This window comes from Apis dorsata, unplaced genomic scaffold, assembly GCF_000469605.1.
Source record: "Apis dorsata unplaced genomic scaffold, Apis dorsata 1.3 scaffold_946, whole genome shotgun sequence".
Classification (NCBI taxonomy): Eukaryota; Metazoa; Arthropoda; class Insecta; order Hymenoptera; family Apidae; genus Apis; species Apis dorsata.
In genome coordinates this window covers 247,227-267,730 of record NW_006264055.1, presented here as the reverse complement: position 1 = coordinate 267,730, position 20,504 = coordinate 247,227, and the positions used below count along the sequence as shown (strand labels likewise).

The 20,504-nt window shown below is 25.9% G+C and overlaps 4 protein-coding genes across 14 annotated transcripts in view; 2 read left to right on the top strand and 2 right to left on the bottom strand.

The window, feature by feature from the left end:
* The window catches only part of LOC102674007 (citron Rho-interacting kinase-like), a 6,484-nt gene extending 5,257 nt beyond the window's left edge, over positions 1 to 1,227 (bottom strand). For 3 of the 4 annotated variants that reach the window (XM_031514252.1, XM_031514251.1, XM_031514253.1), the window contains exon 1: positions 265 to 437. Coding sequence is in view for 1 of the 4 variants with exons in the window: in XM_006623793.2 (XP_006623856.1) it covers positions 278 to 367 (90 nt within the window). In the remaining 3 variants the exon portion in view is untranslated. Of the gene's footprint in view, positions 1 to 264; positions 438 to 879; positions 885 to 977 lie in introns of those variants that run through there. The other variant, XM_006623793.2, reaches the window with a different exon arrangement.
* Positions 1,228 to 2,188: 961 nt separating this feature from the next.
* Positions 2,189 to 13,689, top strand: LOC102672177. 6 transcript variants are annotated; one of them, XM_031514259.1, is made up of 17 exons: positions 2,189 to 2,503; positions 3,381 to 3,541; positions 3,740 to 3,860; positions 4,012 to 4,158; positions 4,252 to 4,368; positions 4,441 to 4,608; positions 4,678 to 4,980; positions 5,123 to 5,296; positions 5,379 to 5,705; positions 5,793 to 6,102; positions 6,166 to 6,350; positions 6,423 to 6,659; positions 6,731 to 7,062; positions 7,165 to 7,522; positions 7,631 to 7,924; positions 7,997 to 8,136; positions 12,660 to 13,689. In XM_031514259.1, exons 4-17 carry the CDS (start codon positions 4,024 to 4,026, stop codon positions 12,715 to 12,717), a joined length of 3,138 nt encoding a protein of 1,045 aa, XP_031370119.1. In that variant the 5' UTR covers positions 2,189 to 2,503; positions 3,381 to 3,541; positions 3,740 to 3,860; positions 4,012 to 4,023; the 3' UTR covers positions 12,718 to 13,689. The 6 variants fall into 6 exon arrangements, with proteins under 6 accessions (XP_031370119.1, XP_006623840.1, XP_031370118.1 ...); XM_006623777.2 differs by having other exon boundaries at positions 3,740 to 3,874; positions 12,660 to 12,717; XM_031514258.1 differs by lacking the exon at positions 12,660 to 13,689 and adding an exon at positions 8,247 to 8,322 and having other exon boundaries at positions 3,740 to 3,874.
* On the bottom strand, positions 8,519 to 17,782 carry LOC102671963 (conserved oligomeric Golgi complex subunit 7). Of its 3 annotated transcripts, none has more exons than XM_031514261.1 (11): positions 16,214 to 17,782; positions 11,822 to 11,911; positions 11,286 to 11,471; positions 11,082 to 11,213; positions 10,823 to 11,006; positions 10,551 to 10,744; positions 9,998 to 10,489; positions 9,798 to 9,918; positions 9,548 to 9,721; positions 8,972 to 9,430; positions 8,519 to 8,890 (listed from the first exon to the last, which is right to left on the bottom strand). In XM_031514261.1, the coding sequence occupies exons 1-11, from the start codon at positions 16,292 to 16,294 to the stop codon at positions 8,718 to 8,720; spliced, it is 2,286 nt and encodes a 761-aa protein (XP_031370121.1). In that variant the 5' UTR covers positions 16,295 to 17,782; the 3' UTR covers positions 8,519 to 8,717. The 3 variants fall into 3 exon arrangements, with proteins under 3 accessions (XP_031370121.1, XP_006623838.1, XP_031370122.1); XM_006623775.2 differs by having other exon boundaries at positions 8,972 to 9,427; positions 16,214 to 16,318; XM_031514262.1 differs by lacking the exon at positions 16,214 to 17,782 and adding an exon at positions 12,104 to 12,596.
* LOC102672317 overlaps positions 16,628 to 20,504 on the top strand; it is an 86,479-nt gene continuing 82,602 nt past the window's right edge. Inside the window, exon 1 of the mRNA XM_031514271.1 lies at positions 16,628 to 17,051. The gene's annotated coding sequence lies outside the window, so the exon portion shown is untranslated. The remainder of the gene's footprint in view (positions 17,052 to 20,504) is intronic.

Sequence of the window (20,504 nt, the reverse complement as noted above, 5' to 3'; positions counted from 1 at the left end):
AATTTTAGCAAAATCATTAAAATATTTATAAATATATAAATTTTAAAAATTTTAAAAATTACAAGTAATAATGATAGTTATCATGGGCTAATCAAAAAGAATCCATGATCTCTTTGTTAATTGATATAGCAATATATAAATTTAACAATATTCAATTATAGATATTTATATAAATGGAATAAAAATATAGAATAAGAAACATGTACAAAATAAAAATCCTTACTGACATTCATTTATTTATTAAAATTTTTACATATAAATTGCAAATCACTTTACCTAATGTTCTTTTTATTCCACTCAATTCTGATTTTGTTGCAACTAATTCTCTTTCGAGTTGTTGCATAGTGTTATCGATGCGTTGAGACATTATTTATACAGACGCGTCACTCGAGAAAAAGCGCGAAATATTGCAATATATAAGTACATAAGTATATTTTCCCTGTAACATAACATACCATAATATATTTTCTATTTATTTCCTTTCACAAATATAATAATTTAATTAATTTGTAAATATAATTATCTCCTAAACTATGTTATTTAAAAAATGTTTCAAATAAGATTTTTACTATTTTACAGTAGAAGTAATTTAATGTAAACAATTTTTATAGATAAATATATAGAAATGCATATGAAGTCTTTTAAATTCATTTAAATAAAAATTTTTTGCACAAAATTCATAAAAATAAAAATATATCAATTGATAATACAATTGATCATTCCATATAAAAACATTTAATTACTATTAAAATATTTGCAATAAAAAATAGATCAAGAAATATCTAATTTTGTAAAAAAACTAAAGAGTTTAAAGTTTTTTTTTTAAATATAAAAAATTCATTTATAAATAGATAATCTTTAATAATATTTACTTTACGTTTGCTGTAGGATTTAGTCAAAGTATTATTTAACAGCAACTAATATTCATTTTATTTTGACTAAAATTAATATGTAAAAATACAAATATAAATCAGAAATACTTTAATCGACGATATAGATCAAACTTCTATTATGTGCATATTGCACAAGCATTAAACTTTACAAAATTCCTACGATTTATAACCTGCATGAATAAAATAACACAAGTAATCATGATTTTATCAAATATACAATAATCTTCGGTTATATAACAACGTCTTTGTACCATTGTTCATCAGAAAAATAATATATTTAAAAGTATATATTTTGTTTTAACACTATCACACTTATAACGGTTGTACACCAAACTCCATATTTATAATTCAAAATTGTATTCAACGTTGAGAAATAATGATTCACAATAGATGGCATTATAATTATGGAATTGTATTGCCATCTAGAATCATAAGCAAAAAGTTTGTTCGTCTATATAAAATAAAAAATATTAATTATTAGTATAATCATAAACAAATAAACTTATTATCTTATAAAATTTTATATCTTATTTTTATAAAATGCTATTAAAAATAATTTTTTAAATATAATAATTAATAATTTAACAATTTTTACATTTCAATTTATGTATTTAAAAATTTAATAATAATAAATATAATAAATATAATAATTAAATAAAAAGATCACTATTTCAATAATACATAAATTCTAAATATGGAATAATATTTATAAAATAATCCACTTCTTATCTCTCTTAATCAAAAATATAAAAAATTATATATGCTTATTTCATACATCTAAATATATATTTAATATATATGTATATAATATCTTTTTTATATATCTTAATATATTTTTATTTTTACAGGAAACAATAAAGTTAATTAGATAACGAAATCGTTTTTCTTAACAAAAAAAAAAAAAAGAATAAAGATAGAGCAAAATTGTGGAATTAATATAAATGTGGAATAATATAAATGTGCCATCTCTTGAATGATGAAAAAAAAACATAAAAGATATTTTTCAAAGGTAAGATAAAATAGAATAAGAAATAAGAATTAACGCCATCTCTTAAGTGATTTTACAAAAATGTTTTCTTATTTCTATTATTTATTTTCCTCTATATTATATATCTATTTTATCTATGTCACTGTAAAAATTCTTCAGTTTACCATCATATTTCTATCCTTTTTCTTACGTTACACTAAATAATTAAAAATATTTAAAGTAATTAAAATAATTAAAAATATTTAAAATATTCTTAATGCATGGTACACCACGAGGATGAAATGATATTATCTACTTGATAATGTAGCATACTATATAGTATGGCGAATAGATGGCGTGACATCATCGTATCGTATCGTTTTATCAAATAATGTGTTTCTCTATTAATTTCAATGGTTTCCTCTCTACTGTTCATATCTCAATGATATCTCTCATAGGTTCAAATGTTACCAGATTAAGAGAATAATGGAAAAAAATCAAATATTAGTGCGAAAGAGAGTGACATTGTCACTATTCGTCACTCACACTTAAAGAGTGACAGAAAATCAGAATATAGCAAATTCCTCTCGCGAGGGAATTTTTCTTACAACGCAAAAGCGTAGTGATTTTCTTGACAACCCTGGTAAAATATATATCTTATCTATGTTTAAATACAATTTTTTCTTTATTAGTTATGTAAATTTGTTTAACATTATAGGTTATTTTAATATCAATATTAATATTATTAGTATCATTAATAAATAACTATACATACATATATAGTATATATTATTCTAATTATATTCATTGTAATATAATTTTTAAAAACAAATCTAAACTACAATCATTTTGTATTATACAATCAATATGGCGGTTTTCATAAAATAGTAAATAAAAGTAATAAATTTTGTTAAGTTTTATAATAAATTTGATTCAAAAGTGTAAATATCTTATTTCTTTTTATATAATATTACTGTATGACCAAAATAGATGATAATTAAATTGTATGAAGTCAATATTTAATATTTGTATATATTTTTTCTTAAAACTTATATTTAATATTATTACACGTGTATTATATTTTGTAAAATATCATAAATTTAAATTCATAATATTATGTTTATAATCATTATTATTATTATTAATATTAAAATAAATTATATTTAAGTTAATTTTATTAAATTTATTTCAAATTGTTTTTAAGATAATTTATAATAATCTTTTATTATTTATTAATTTCCAAAAATTACTATTATAATTATTTCATAATATAAGATTTGTTATTAATATTTTTTTGTAAATATTTATATTTTTGTTATTATTATTATTATATATTTGTTATATATTTAAAATATAATTATTTATTTTAATAATATAAATATATGTAAGTACAAATATTCGTAAGAAATACAAAAAATACTTTACGAAATTTAAAATGTCTGTTTTGTTGTATTTTATTATATTAAAAAATAAATTAATATCTGTTTTTATGTATCAGATATAATGTATCGTTTTTTCAGATTTTAATAAAATGCGTAAATAATTGACTTTTAATTTTAAAAATCGAAGCTGATAATATTTTTAAAAAATGTTGCGTCAACGTGAATTACCAAGGGATAGAGTACTTTTTCGAATATTAAAAAATAAAAGTCCAACCGTTAGCAACATATGTGAAAAATTGGTATTTATCAACGCATAAAAATTACATATTTTATTAACACTATTCTTAAAATATATATTCTTATAATATATGTATACTTTGCATTATTATTAATTAATTTTTTTGATGACCTTCAAAATAAATTTGTAAATAGTAAGGTTTATTTTATTTGTTTTATCATATAATAAACAATATAACTACAATAAATTATTATTTTAGAATTACAATGTGAAAAATATTGTCTTGTTATCAGAAGATGAACTTTGTGAACTATGGCAACATGTGAAAACTATACTATTAAAAGCACAAAAATTATATACTCAGGCATCAAATAATAAAGGCAAATATTTGAGAGTAAGATTATTTATATAAATGTTCTCTATGGTTTTTTTTATATTATATTATTATATTATTATTATTATTATTATTATTATTATTATTATTATTATTATTATTATTAAATATATTATATTTATATCATAATTTTTCAGGAATTTAATATTATGGTTAAATTGATACATACAATAACTTCAATGGCTCTTGAAACAATTGTACAACGAATGTTTGTACCCAATATTTTATTGCAAAATATAATGTTACTACATTCTGTTGTGTTACTTAATGTAAAGGATGAACAGGTTGGTATTTAATCATCATATTTTATTTCTTGATATATTTTAAAAAATTTTAATTTTGATATAATCTTGATTAATTTTAAAAAACTTTTTAAGATTAAGAATGAAATATCATATTTGTTGGAAAAATGGTGGATGTTAAACATGATATGGAAAGAAAAAGTAATAATAAATGCATTAAAATATCTTATTCAAAGTTGCAAATCTTCACTGGTAATTAATAATATTTATATTTATATATCATACATAGATCAACAAATGATGTTAAATTAATTATATTTTTAGCAACATGTAAAGCGTTTATATGAGATAAGATCTGCTATTACATTACTAAAATGTGCAGAAGATATACAAGAACTACTTAAACTTGTTCGAGAAAAAACTGTGATATCACTAGAAGAAGGTCGAATGTTAATATTATATTTATTTACACTTGGCGAACAATATATATTGGTATAGTATAATTACATATTCAAATATTAATATTTATCATACTTAGCATTAACACAATGATTGTTTTAGGGAATACATAATAATATAAGAGTGGTATTACAAAATATTGGACATAATTATATTGCTGCATATGCAGATTTATATATAATAGCATGGTTAAATGCAACTGAAAAATTAAAAAAATTTATTGTTGAAAGTTGTTTATGTAATATTATTTTTCATTGCTTTCGGGCATATAGAGATTCTGCTGGAAGAGGAAAACTTGGTAAAAATCTGCTGTCACTTCTTACTGCTATACATAACAATAAACAGCAAGTAGCTAGGTCAATGATTCACAATCAATGTAAACCTTTGCTTTGGAAACATTTAAAGGTATTAAAAATATATATGTATATATATATATTTGAAATTGATATAATATAAATTATATAATATAAATATAAAAAAGTATATATAATATAAATATAAAAAATATAAATTTTTTTATGAAAAATAAATTAAGTTTTTATTACAGGCACCTGGTTCTTTCATCAGATGTAATGCTGTAGAAATTCTTTTTGTAACAAGTTCTGTACAATATACATGTGCTTCAAAAGATAGAAATAAAATTTATCTTCAAAAATATTATAAAATAATAACTGATCTTTTAAAAGATTCAGATTTTGAAGTGTGTAATGTTACTATGAATGTAAGTTAGTTTATTTAAATTATTTTTAATTTTTTTAATTTTAAATAATATTTCGATATTTTAAAAATGTATATATTTTTAGGAACTATTTAAGATGTTAGAAAAATATTGGAATTTTGTACCAAGAAATATTATTCGAGATTGGTTAAACATTTTATTACATTATACAAAAAATGCTAATAATTCCAAAATAAGAGCAAATGTTTTTATTGGTTTAACAAGAATATTAATTAAAGAACGATCTCGTAGAATACTCATAGATTTTCTACCAAATTTTGCAAGCAGTATTTATGATGAAGATAAAGCGGTATTAGAAGCACTAATTAAACTTCTTTGGCATGTACAAAATCAACTTGGAATACCATTTTGGAATATAATACCTTTGACTTATGTTCTCGATCGTTTAGAGGTATATAATAATAAATAAAATTTTGACTATTATAAAATAATTTAATTATATTTATTTTATTTATAAATTTAATTATATTATTTTTAGACTACTCAAGATACATTTTTATTACAAGAATTAATAAAACTAATTTGGTTACGTATATCATTAAATGGTACACACTGTGATAAAATAATAGATGAATTAGCATATATAGGTACAAGTAATATAAATGCTATTAGAAGATTTTGTTTCCATTCTAAACCTGTTATAAGCTGGAATACATCCACTAAACTTATTGAGACTCTATTAGTTATGATAAAAGAAGAAATTAAATGTTTACCTCTAATGAAATTATTAAATAAAAATTGTAATAAAAAGATCAAAATTGATAATAAGAAAAGCAAATATATAAATGGTAATATAATGTATATATAATATATTAAATTTAAAATTAAATTAATTATGTTTATTTTAACAGATTCTTTGAATAGTTGGAATAAAAACCTTAATAATTATAAAGATGTACATATATATATTGATGTTATTGCTATGTTATTAATAGGAAATATTAAAAATACAAAGGAAGAAAAATTCTATAAAGAAGAGATGAATATTTTACGAGCAATTGCACATGCATTACCAGAATTTTTTAAATATCTTAAAGTAAGAATAATTTATTTTTCAAAGATGGAAATATAAAGAAGAGATTTTTCTAATACTTAATTTTTTTTTTAGGAAACACCAATAAATGAATCAGTAATATTTCTATTTTCTTTAATTCCTTCGAGATTATTTTTCAATAAAATTGAAGTTATTGAAATGTTATTACAACAATTATGTAATCCAAATACCCCTGATGACACTATTCTATCAGTTATACATGTTCTCATGAAATGGAATAAAGGAGATACAATTTTGTTTGCATTAACGAATATTTTTACAGAATCTTTAAATATAAGTTTAAATAATCAGGTATAAATATATATAATGAATGTATATATATATATATAATGATAAAAAATAATATAATTAAATGTTTACAGCATGTTATTAATAATATAGATGTATTTCAAATTAATGAAAAAGGTTTAGAATTAAGTTTACGAATTCTAAAACATTTATTACATGATGAATATCAATCAGTTTTAATGAATAAATATCATAAAGATATACTTAAATTTTGGAAAAACTTACATAAATTAAGAAGTTTTATAGAAAAAGAATTAAATAACGAGTGCAATATAAAAAGTCTGATATCCAAAGATATAATTGTGCAATTTTTTAAAGAATATATATCAATGATTTCAATATTATATAAGAAAGATATTTTTGAAGCATCAGAACAATTCTCAGAAATTTTATTGTGGATTAGAAGGTATGAAAATTAATTATATATATTTCTTAATTTTTATAAATAATCTATATTTTTATAAATAAAATATTGTTATTATAAACATTTCCTTTATTATTAATACAGGACAATAATACCACATATATCGCAGATAGATATAAATACTATAGAAAACCATCAAACTTGTATAAATATAATAAGAAGTACTTTTGATATATCAAATTATCTATTGGAAGAATACAATAGTACTTCAAAATTATGCTGTGATATTGTACTTTTATATTGTAGTTGTTTATCTTCAGCAATTGGTATAGTTTTTATGAATAATGCATTTGATGCAATAACAATGTTATTAGACTTTAGTAAAATGGCTTATGAAAAACAAGAACCAAGTTTATTAGAAATTATTGTACCAAATTTCGCATGTGTTATGATGGTTACATTAACTAAATATGATAAAGATAAATTATTTAAATATACGAATGTAAGTAACTAATTATTTAAAATGATATATACTAATATATAATATAATATATAATATACACTGTGGTGTATAATATGTAATATACACTAACTAAATTATTAATTACAGAACTTGAAATTATTAAATGGATTAACTGAAAAATATTTTACAATTATTAAAAATACTTTTGACAATCAAAGTTTATATCTCTCATACATAACTATTATGTTTAATACTGCAATCAATAGTATAAGTACAGAAATAACATATATGTTACAATGCTCATATATAACAGAAGAAAAAATTTTAATTACTCAATTCCCTTATTTAGCAAAAAAAATATTAAAAATTATTTTAAATAAAAGAAAATACCAAAAATTGAGCACACAAGTATTAACAAAAACAATAACAAATTATACAAAAGTAAATATATTTACATTATGTTTAAAATCGATTATTTTAGTTAAATTAATTTATGTATCAAATATCTTTCAGATTGACATGCTTTCTGCTCTGATAGTAATATATAAAATGCTTAAATCAACTGATAAAACAACTATTAATAGACTTAAAAACGTGACATTAGCAGCCAAAGAGCATTACCAAAAGCAATCTTGTAATACTTGCTTTGACAGGTATTATTAAATTTTGAAATAATAATATATATCAATCCTGAACATGAATAATATATTAACATTTACAGTGATATGATTAAAAAAATTATTTATTAATTTTATTTTTTCAGAAATATAAATGATGCAATGAATATAGTTATAAATGCAATATTGAAATAATGATATAACTATTTGCTGATCATATATAAATAATCAGATTATTTATTTAATATGTGATGTTTTAACTATAATAATTTTATATATGTTAAATATTAAAATATTTCCTATTACTTTATTTTTTCATATTAAAAAAAGTATAAATATTTTTATATAATATGAGACAATATTTTCATACAAAAAAAGGAAAGTATGAAAAAAAGAAAATATAAATAGAATTAATATTTATAAATTTGGATATTGCATGTAATTAATACAATATGAACGCACTTTTTGTACAAGTATCACTTCCTTAAATATATAAAAAATTTTTTATACATAAAACAGATAAATTATAATTGTTATTTGTACAACATAATGCTACATAATGTACAACATAGTATTTCTATATTCATTACATTTACTTAATAATTATTACATGTTATTTAGGCAGAAAACGTTATATTTCTCATTTGTCTAACAGCAGCTACAAGTCTAGCATTACATCCTGAACTGCTGTTCTGATAATCTTCTGGTGATAGCCTTAATAAAAGAGACATATGTTGCAGATTTTCTGATAAAGATAAACCAAGTTCTTCCAAAACATTACCAAGATAATCTACAATATTAAATAAATATAAAAAATTTTTTTAATATTCAAGTTTTTATAAAAAAAAATATCATTTTATTAGAAACATACCTATGTCAGTTGCAAGTTGTTTGCATGCTGCAGAATTTAATTGACAAATTCCTAATGTTTGATCTAGAAACATTTGACATGTTTCTTTAGTAATAATTTCTAATAAAATATCGGTAAATCCAGATTCAGTAGAACTTTGCGTATATTGTGGATCTGCAGCTTTTAAGGCTTGGGTAAGACTTGGATTTTCCCTAAGCAAAAATGGCTCTAAATGTTGTGGTAATGTCATTAAGTATTGTCCAACTTGTGTTATATATTCTTGAGGTGCAAAACTATAATCAGGTAAATCTGCACTTAAATGAATCATTTTATTGGCTTCTGTTGACCATGCTGGTGCTTTTTGTACTAATAACAACTGTGTAAATATAGGAGCAAAAATTACTTCATATGTTGCACGATGCAAATCAGAACATAGTTTATTAATAGATTTCATTATTGAATCCAGAATTGTTTCATCTTCTATAAAAAGAGTGATTTAAATGAGTAATAATATTTCTTTTTTAAAAATTTTTATATTTTTATTAAGAAATTTTTATAAATTTATTTATATTTTTTTATATATTATTTATATATTACCTTTTTGGAAAGATGCAGTCAAATTCTCCAATTCAGTTTGATTTGATGTATTTAAAAGTAATTTTTTATACTGAATGAAAACACTACAAGATGTATTTTGTAGCTTATTATTAGCTTCAATAATATCAATTATTAATGATTTTTCAAATTGTTGAATATGTCCCAAAAGATCACCTATGCATTAAAATTAGATCAATAACTTTATTTAATTAATATTAAATTTATTTAAAAAAAAAAAAGATAAAAATACCTATAGTCTGCATTAAAGTGAGACACATTTGAAATAAATTCCAATCTTCATGTTTTACTTTTTTACGTTCTAATTGTCGTATAGCAGCTTGATATTTTTCAAGATATTTATTAAAATAACTCTGTAAAAATAAATTTTTTTGAAGAAACAATTGAAGAAAAGATGTTTTATTTTAAAATGTTATTTATAAAATAACATACAATCAAAGATTTTAATAAGCCAGGATAACCACAACCATCTGTGAAGAGTTTACATCTTTTATTGGCTTCATTTGCATATTCCATTATTCTTGAAATGCTAAGAGAAAGAATATTGATTGTATCACTTAAATCATCTTGTGCAGAACCCATAGATTGTAACTGATGTTCAAGTTGAGCTGTTTCATAAATATTGTATTTTACAACATATGTAACATAAGGTGCATATATTGCTTGTGCTAATGATAATAGTTTTGAGTTTTGAAATTTTCCATGTGATGATGTTTCAATTGCACCTTGTAAATTTACTGCAAAATGCTTTGTAATTTGTTTAAGTTCAAGTAACAAAGACAATTGCATAGCATTTGTATGTTGTTTTAAAAATGATTCTATACATTCTGGAATGCCTGGATCCAAACTTTTCAAAAGATCAGCATATACATCAATTATGATATCAATTGAAGTATTTGGAAATACAAGATGACACCATTTTACCTTTATTAAAATCATATTATTTTAAAAAAAAGGATATTACATATTTTAAAATAAAAGTTACCTGATCATTCCAACTAGATAATAATTTATCATAATAAGTATGTAACCAGTAAGAAACATTTTCATCTTGAGCTAATTCAATAGTGCGACGCCATTCTTGTCCTAATGATACTTTCAAACAATTATGATAATATTTAAGAAGTTGTGGTAAACGTTCTATTTTATTAAAAATATCCACATAAATTTTAGATTGTTCTAAATATTTTAAGACAAAAATATTAGATACAAGTAATATAAAATAAGAAAGAATATAATATGATTAATATAATATACCTAAATTTGCAGCAGTAAATGCCTGAACTAATTTTGGACTAGCTATAGCTTCTAATCGATTTTTTAATCCTTCTAACTGTAATTTTTTATCCTCATAATCAATAACATTTACAAGCATAGCCAATGATTTTTGCATACTAAATAATTTATTTGCAATAGCTTCTACATCACCTGATTCAAATACCTGAAATATTAAAAATAATATAAAGATAAAATTTATAAGGATTCATTTACTTTTAATACATGTTATATGTTATACCTCTTCAACATCATTAGCAAGTACAGTCCAATTATCAGCTTCATGTAAGCCTTGTTTAGCAGTTTGTAAATCTGTTTTTATTCTATCTATTTTTTCTAATGTTGCCATTGATGAAGCAGTATCTTTTTCAACCTATTTAACAAATTTATTATAGTAATAATAGATATTATAAAATATATTATAAAAAAAGAAATTAACTACAACCTTTTCTATTTCTTGTTTAACTGCAATCATTTTCTCTCTCAAAGCTAAAGCTTCTTGTTGTAAAAACTGTGTATCCCTTAAAACCCTTGGCAAACTTGAAAGAACAGATTGACTAGTCTCTTCTAAAGCACCATTAACTTGTTGCACATATAATTGCAACTTCATTACCAAAGATGAAACAAATGCCTATTAATATAATATTTTTGTTTAATTTTTTAAATAAAAAAATAGAAAAATGCAAAACAGAAAATACATAAAACATTTAAATTCAAATATTATAACGATTTCGTATTCGAATATTTATTTATACATAAAATCATGATTCAAAAATTTCTGAAATTTATTTTTTGTTCAATGATTACACTTTAATCTGCAACATAGTAAAAAAGAATATTTTTGAAAAAGACAGAATATCATTGACCGCCAATAGAATCAGTTTAGTGACTGAAAGTACTAGTGCTGCTGGAAGTCAAAAATTGTGTCGAGAAAAGAAACAGAACCCGCATAATTGAGATTACCATAATTATATGACTTACATCTTTATTTTCTTGTGCCTCGACAGATTTGAATGTTTTATTAATCCAATCTTTGACATCGAAAGTATCTTCGGAAAATGCAGATACATCCTGAAACCAACAATTTAAGGTTAGGAACGATTTGATCTTTTACATTGAGAATTTTTTTATAAAATTCGGTAATCTTTTTCTATATTTCAATAAAAATTCTGAACTAATGTTTTATTTTCAGAATTTTTTGATAAATGCAAATCAACAATTAATATAAAATAATTAAAAATTCACTGACTTTTTATTGCTTACCATGATAAATTTATGAACTGTGAAATCTTAAATAAATCTTAAATAGTTTTTTTTTTTTTTTAAATTGAAAACTATAATGTATAGAGTATCATTAATGACAATGTTTTTAAAAATTAAATTTATATTCTTTTATTTTTGCCGCCGCATAACATAGAAATACTTTTCCTTACGTTCACTATTGCACTTTATGTGCTGGTTTTGTGACGCCGAAACTAAATTATTATCGAACTTGATTACGAAAAGTTAAAATATTCAATTATCAAAAATCAATTATCAAATATTTTTGTATATCCCGAAAAAAACAAGTTTGCAACGCGTATGATTGTTGAACAGATCGATTATAGAATATATAATATTTTATATATCAGTAATAGTTCGCAGTTCTAGGTTAACGAATTCAGTTTACTCAATGTGAAAATGTGTAAATTTTTAAAAATATCAATTTTGATATGCGATACGTGCCAGTATAACAATAAAATAAGAAAAATAAAAATAAAATAAGTGTTTTTTTTTTATAATTATTGTGATAAAACGACTTGTGTATCTCAAATTCCAGAGGAAATATTATAATGGAAAAATCATTCTGGAAGATGCTGTTCATCCCTTTACAATGATCAGTTTGGTTTGATAACACAGGCCACTTGGATTTCGACAAACCATTTACCAAAAGATCGTAAAATGAAGAGGATAAGGGAGGGAAAATAGAAAACAGCATGTTATCGGCCATTTCCGGGCCCTTTGTTAATCGCCACGCCTCCGAAACTGCGTTTGCGCGTAACAATTTGCGCAACAGTTGGAAATTGGAATTTTGCCTCGAAATAACCTTAATCTTGACAAAAATAAGAATTGGCTAAAGAATACTGCAATCATTTAAATCTTTTTTTTTACAAATGTTGAATACATCGTCTAATTGAACGAAAGCTTATTTTTTTTACGTTATATTATGCGTTATATATTTATATTTTTTTTTATGTTACACAAATTCACATAATATATTTTATATCATATATATATATATATATACATGTATATATTCATCTTATAAATAATATTCTTAAATTTTTTCTTATCATATATTCGAAATATTATCTTGAAGTTTTAAGTTCACATGCTTAACAAGAAAATTATTCTTTTGCATAAAGTTGAACTTTATTACAGTCGACAATCAGACTCAATCAGTAGAGTATATTAGAAGCGTATGCATTTAATGTCGCGTATAAAGTGCGTTGATCAGAAGTCCAATTTTGTAATCTTGCTGTGCATATGAATGCGTGCCGCTGATAAATTGTTTTTCAATTAGATTGTTAGACTGAGACTTTTTAAAAAAACATTTTTTAATATACTTATCATAAACAAACAATTCATCTTTTACGATATTCATTTGTTTTTATGTATGTAATATTGACATTAAAAAAACAGACATTAATTACAATAATTTATTTTATTAGTATAATTTAATAATTTGTATTGGTTTAATAATTTTGTTATAACGCTATACTATTTCTTATAAATTTAATTCTCAATGCTAATATTTGATATAAATTAACGCAAAATTAAATACAATGTCATTTTTATAAATTGAAAAACTTATAGAGCCTTTATCCTTATACAGAAAAATCATTGTAAGTAGTAGTTGTTATTTGGTACCAGGATAATTATACGATGTAGAAAGATAAAAAGATGTCCTCAACCTTGGAATATCAACCAATCCCAAATTTTTATTTTTTGACAGCACGGGATTGGTTAAATATTCTCCATGATATCAATTTCCAAATGTTTCTGATTAAAAAGATTTTCCAAAAAGCAAATTTTCGGTAAGTTGATAGAAGAGGTAATCGATTTTCTTGTTTCTTTTTTTTAATCTTCATTAAGCACTATTTCTTTAATGCACTGCTAATTGAAGCTTGAAAAAGTAGTTATCAATGCGCGATAATGAGATAATGAACGGATTCATTTAATTTTTCTTTTTGTATAAAAATTAAAAAAATATTTATTTAAATTGTTTAATGCATTGTTTAATTATGCAAACGAACAATATATTGATTTATTATGACTGTGTGGCACAGAAAATCCATCTCTTATTAACAGAAATGTAACAATTAATTAAAGGAATGCGATGCAAGAAAAGCCCTACTGATAATTTGAAATGTCCCTGTGACACACAGTTGAACGTCAAGAGCATTTGATATCAGCCTTTGGTATAGTGCTCGTGTTACATCTGGCTGCGATACATTACATTGGACCAGCCAATTTTTAATTCTGATTTTTAAATTATGTGTGTGTGTGTGTGTATATATATATATACATACACACATACTATGCTTCGATTCTTCAAGCTTTTATTCTTGTTAATACGCTCGATAAATTACTTAAAAAAATTACTTACTCCTTAGACAATTACTCACAAAATTCAGAGCGAGTATTTGTATTTAGAGTAAAAGACTCTCAATGCACGAATTTTGTAAGTGATGCAAAATAATTTCTTTTCAAAAGCACTCTTATACATGTGGCACTATATTTAAATTCGAAGATCTTCATTTTGCTTTTGCTCTTTCAAAAATTTATCTTTTTCAACATTCTAGGATCAATTATAATTTTTATTCGAATATGTAACTATAACTCAAAACATCAAAAATTTCGAAAGAAGATCAATAGTCTCGTATTTTGCAAAGTAAATGTAAATATTTCTAGATTGTTTATTCATAAAATTAATAATCTTTCTTCAATCTCGGTTACAATTGATTTTATTGAAATTTTATAATACTCATATTTTATTATACTTCATTTTTTTTTTTATTATTTTACAACAAAAATTTCCATAGTAATTCCATAGAAACATATTAAATGAAAAAAATAAATATTTTCATCATTAAAGCTCTAACTTGATGTTGGTGATACGTTTGGTCACATTCATGCTGAAGCGTAGGTTTATCTTGGGACGGAAGGATGAAATTATTCAACCGGTAACGGCAGAGACTGTACCGAGGCCACGCTACACTTCTGAGAAAATAAATTCTCCCGCGCTTCTTCAGTGCCTGTAGATTCGCATAGCCACTTCCTTCGTAAATTCTGTTCCTCGAAGATCGAGTTGATTCGAATAGCCATCCTTCCCTCTGGGGACCGTAAGGGGACGAGCCTCTCTACTGCGCAATTCGCGTTGCAGAAAAAAACGTAGAGACGTTAAAAAAGATAAAAAGGAACGAAGCGAAGGGGATATCGAATTTTTTTGCGGCCCCTCCTCGCTTTGCGCCTATATTGATTTTTAGAAATTCCTCGCGAGACGGTCGAACGCGAACGTGGAAGAGTGAGCGAGCAAGCGAAACGAACTGGGCGAAGGTACGAAGAAAAGGAGGAAAGAAGAAAAGAAACGAAGCAGCCGGAAAAGAAACGCGGTCCTCGAGCCATCGTACGTTCTAGGGCGGTGCAGCGTTGTTTTATGAAACATTTTAATGGGCAATGTCCGATACAAACTAAGAACGTAATTAACTGGGGACTTATCAAACTACGAAACATCGCATGTTTTGTGTCTTCGCGAAATGTTTAAGTGCAAATTGTCCGGGGATATTAATTCGAATCAAATATTTTTATTATCTTTCTGTAAGTTGATATTTTGAATATTCGTTATACATATAATTCATTTTCATAAATATTTTTTTATATTTCATAATTTCTTTCAATGTTTCGTTCTAAATTTACATTCAATTATTTTTATACATGGATAAGATCACTTTTTTAAAAGAATTTTAACGAATATTTGACATATGTTATGAAACGTTAATGAAAAATGTTTGTACGTTACATGACATTTGTTATAAAATTTGAAATTTGAATGAAAAAAGATAGGAAATTTCATTTTAAATTGTGAGATTTAAATTTAGAATGAAATCGAAAAACTCATGAAACGATGAGGAAGAAAGTAATAGAAAATGCAAAATATCGCATTATTAATTGAATATATATATTTTTTCCATTATGAATAATATAATAATAATTAAAAAAAATATATAAAGCAAAAACATTGTTCATAAGTGAAAAATTTAAATTTAAAAATTACATCGAATGAAATGATGAAATATATGAAATAATGATATCAAAGAGATGTATGCATACTTGAAAGTATTTATAAGATTCGTAAGGACGTTTACGACGTTTGTTTCTAACAGCGGGAAAATTCCCACCCGTATTAGACATAATGCGAGACGGCCCTGCTTACAGTCGAAAGCAATCGAAGGTAGTCGAAATCGTCCGAGGACAGTGGAAAATAGTGGGATGTTTCCCCTCTTTTGCTTTTGACCATCCCTCAGCCCCTACCATCGCGCGCATCCCTTCCTTTAGGCTCGATGTTTCTCTGTTTCTCTCATACTCGACGGTTCTCTCAGTCGCTTCCTCCTCCCTCTCTGTCTCGCTCTTACTGGCTGTCTCCCTCTTTCTTTCCTTCCGTCTTTGTCTATCTCTGTCTCTCCTTCTTGCTCGTTCAGCTCGTTCTTAACGTCAAACCACTTAGGGCCGCGGACCTCGGCAGTCAGTCGATCTTTCCTAGCAGCAGCATTCCGGCATTTTCCACCTGATCGCGCGCGGGCGGTCCGGTAAACGCCATTTTGTTCGTCACGTCTCCTCGTTAGAGAGGATCCTCGTGCGTAAAACGTTTGTATGTGCCGCGCACCCTTCCACGCCCCGTGCAACACCTGCATTATCAAAAACAACAAGCGAAGGCGACGCACTTTGTAACACACGCGCTGTTGTTGTGTGGTGCCGGTGGTTTACTTTGTCTGTTCCGTCAATCGACAACGAATATAGAAACGGAAAAGGACGCCGGGTGTTGTTTTTCCGTTGACGAGACCCGCACGGAACGGAGTGCGTGACCCCGCGTGGTGTTTTCTCTCTTCTCTGCACGTTATTTTTCTCTTAATTACGTTAAGGGCAACGCAGCAAACTGATACATGAAAACGTGAGTACGCACTAAATACTTTCTCTATTCACGTGTATCTCAACTGTCTTTCCGTCTATCACACGCTCAAACGTTAGATCTTGTTTTTTCCTGCCTGCATGGCATCGTCTGCCATGTTAGACCGGCGTCTCTTTCTCTTTCTCCCTCCTTTTTTCTATCCCTCTCTTTTTACTCTCTCCCTTCTTGCGCCGTCCCCCTTCCTCGTGCTGCGTGTAAACGCGCTTTCTCCCACTCTTCGCGTCTCGACAGAAGCGTCGACATGAATTTTCCGATTGCAAATTTTAATATTATTACAATGACGATAATGATGACGATGTCGATGACAGTCATAGTGTCGTTAAGAAACGACTACGACGCCGCCTGTCAACCAATCTCACGCCTTCATTGACGCGTTGTTCCTATATTTTCACTGTTTGTATAATTCGTGTGTATATGTGTTATGAACATTTATACAATTGAACAGAGAACGAAAAGAGGGAAAATAAACAGAGAAGTGTAGAGAGGGGGAGAAAGAGTGAGAGAGGGAAGAAGAGGAGAAGAAAAAGGAGAAAGAGACGAACAAGCAAGCATTCGTAGGACAACGGTCGAGTCAAAACGAAACATTGTGCCCCCGAAATTCTACGCGAATGAACATGGACGATTTCTTCGATGTTTTTGTCTGTTTTCGAAGTGATACTTTTCGCGGAAGCCGTGCTTGCTTTTCAGAACAAACATAACCTTAAACGATTCGAGAATGAATATATACATATATATATATCCCAAGCTGTGTATATTATTACCTTCGAAGCATAGGCGCGGTTCTTGACACTTGGATTTGTTTCTGACGATTCAGCACGTGCACGCGCGTTCGATGCTCCAAGATAGCGCGTCAAAGTGTAACCAATCAAAATAACTGAGTTTTGTTTATTTTGTGTGTTGGTACAAAAGCGCGGGAAGCAGAAGTTGAGTTAGGCCGCGAAATACAAGATTTTTACACGTGTTCAAAAAATATTTCGTATTTCTGAACAGAAATTGCGTCTTGAAATTGTGAAATTTTAAATCAGAATGATTTCAACGTGACTCATCATTACGAATCAGATTATTTTCTATGAATACAGTCGCTCAGTAGTCGAGGACGATTAATTCTATGCTTATCATCACACGGAAATTTTTCGTTCTCGGAAAATTTCTAATCAGTTTCGTCATTTTTGCAAACCAACTTACGAATTGCTGTTTCAATTTTTATAATAGTCTGATATGACATTATGCATATTTTTCATTTATTTTTCTTATTCTTTTTTTTCTTTCTTGTGACGTAGATTATCCAATACCATTACACTTTATATTTCTGTGAAATGTGATAGAATATTAAATATTTTTTACACGAACAATTATGTGCTCTACTTATCTGAAATATTGCTTACGATCGGTATGAAAAAAATTGTTATCAGAGGAAAAATTAAATCGTTATTATTTTCTTGTTTGTTGAAACAAACCTCTATATCATTGAAAGAACCTCTATATCATTTTTGGAATGATATCTCGTTTGAAATAAAGTTATCAAGGTTTGAACGAAAATTATGAAATCTTATTATGTGAGGCTTATTTTTCGTAGACTTTTTTCTTTTAGAAATTATGTTATCTTATTCATACCTTGCGTCAATGGTTCCATTGATGATGCGTCATAGCAAATTATTAAACTTTTCGAAAAAGAGGAATTACTTGACGTCATTGCAGATACCCAAAGCAGTGTGTTAGTCTTAGTAATTTATGTCATCGTCGGCGCGGAAATGGGTTTTTCCAGAAATAAAGTACGAACAAACTGATCAGTTTTCGCGACACATTGGAAAATTACCGATTGACATCATGACATGATTAAACCATAGATTTTTTTCTTTTAAGTATTTTTGAAATTAGACATGAGAAATTGGAACCTTCGCATTTTTAATTTTTATGAATTTTTTTTTTTTACAAAAAATAAGACAATCATCAATTGTTTGATATATGATATATCAAAAACATAAAATTGAATCGCTTCTGAAATTCATGAAATATTTTTATGATTATTTTAAATTTTTATTTTTTAATATTCAAAATTACACAACTAAAAATTTAGTAGTTCAGTTTATAATTAGTATGTTAACTGTCTACGATTGAAATTAGAGGAAACCAACAAAAACTTTGCTTAGAATATTTATATTTTTTATTCCTGTTGTTTATAATAACATTCTTCTTTTTTCATCATTCCAACCTCGAGCAAAATTATTCATCTAATCTTCTTGTTTTCAACATGCTTTTAAATGAACATTTCATTTTTTTCCAATGTGTAATTTGAATATTAAACGATCTATTACGTCAATCAAAAAATTAATGAAAAAAAAATTTCTTCCATGCATTGCATATTGCGCAACGTAATTTGAAAAAAAAAAATACATTGCGTTGTAATCACAATGGTAGCATTAATAATAGTAGTATTAATGATAGTTAACAACAATATTAATAAATATGTCGTTGATTTAGAGATGGGTCATGAAAATTCATCGTAAAAAAGTACATATATACAATAATCGATCGATCGAGAAAAGTAAGGACGATGTCGACTACTCACGCAGCTATGCGATTCCGAAGCATGCTGGCATATTATTGGTTCTGGCCGTCACAGTGCTAACGACCTCTGTCTACGTACGATACTGATCAGTTATGATGTCGCGTATCTCATGAAAATTCGACTATTCAGTTATTATTATATTATTTTTATTTACTATTACTTTAATGATATATAATATATCATAAGGAAACATCAAGTGTTAATTCACAAATATTTCAAATGTAAAACTGTTTCTATCTTCTAATTACTTGCGAATAACAAGTTATATATTTATTGAGGACAAATCGAATATCAGTGAAGCGGTACACAAATAAATATCAACTACGGATGCAATGTCTCAACTATTAGAGTGGGGATAGCAGTCAATATCGAAGATAAGCGTGCGAACGTCTTGACTCGGCTGTTTTCAATCTTTTTCTGTACTTTGAAAAATGTGTTTTCTCTCGGTTATGCGCGGCCAGCTGCTCTGCCTTGTCTCTCGTGTATATACGTGTGTGTGGGATAGTGACCCGCGTAAATGTTCGAAACACTTGATATTTGCGACGCTTTTCGTCCCATTGGTGAAAACATTGCACCGACCACTGATAGATAATTAGCTGTATCGTTTTTGTTATCGTTTTTATTCGTTGCCAACTCATACGCTGTTTCATGGTTATTGTTCGTGTATAAATATTAAACGAAATGTGATATACATAGTTGGTGTATGCTGCGACCCATTACGAATATTATGCGTAGAGGATTTTTGATTCTTAGTTTCAGTCATTTCAACGCGTGCGAAAATGATGCTACAAAATATTTGCGTCGTTCTTTTCCCTTTCTCCTCGTATTTTGAACTGGATTTTCTAAGTTTTGTTCTATAGTCGATA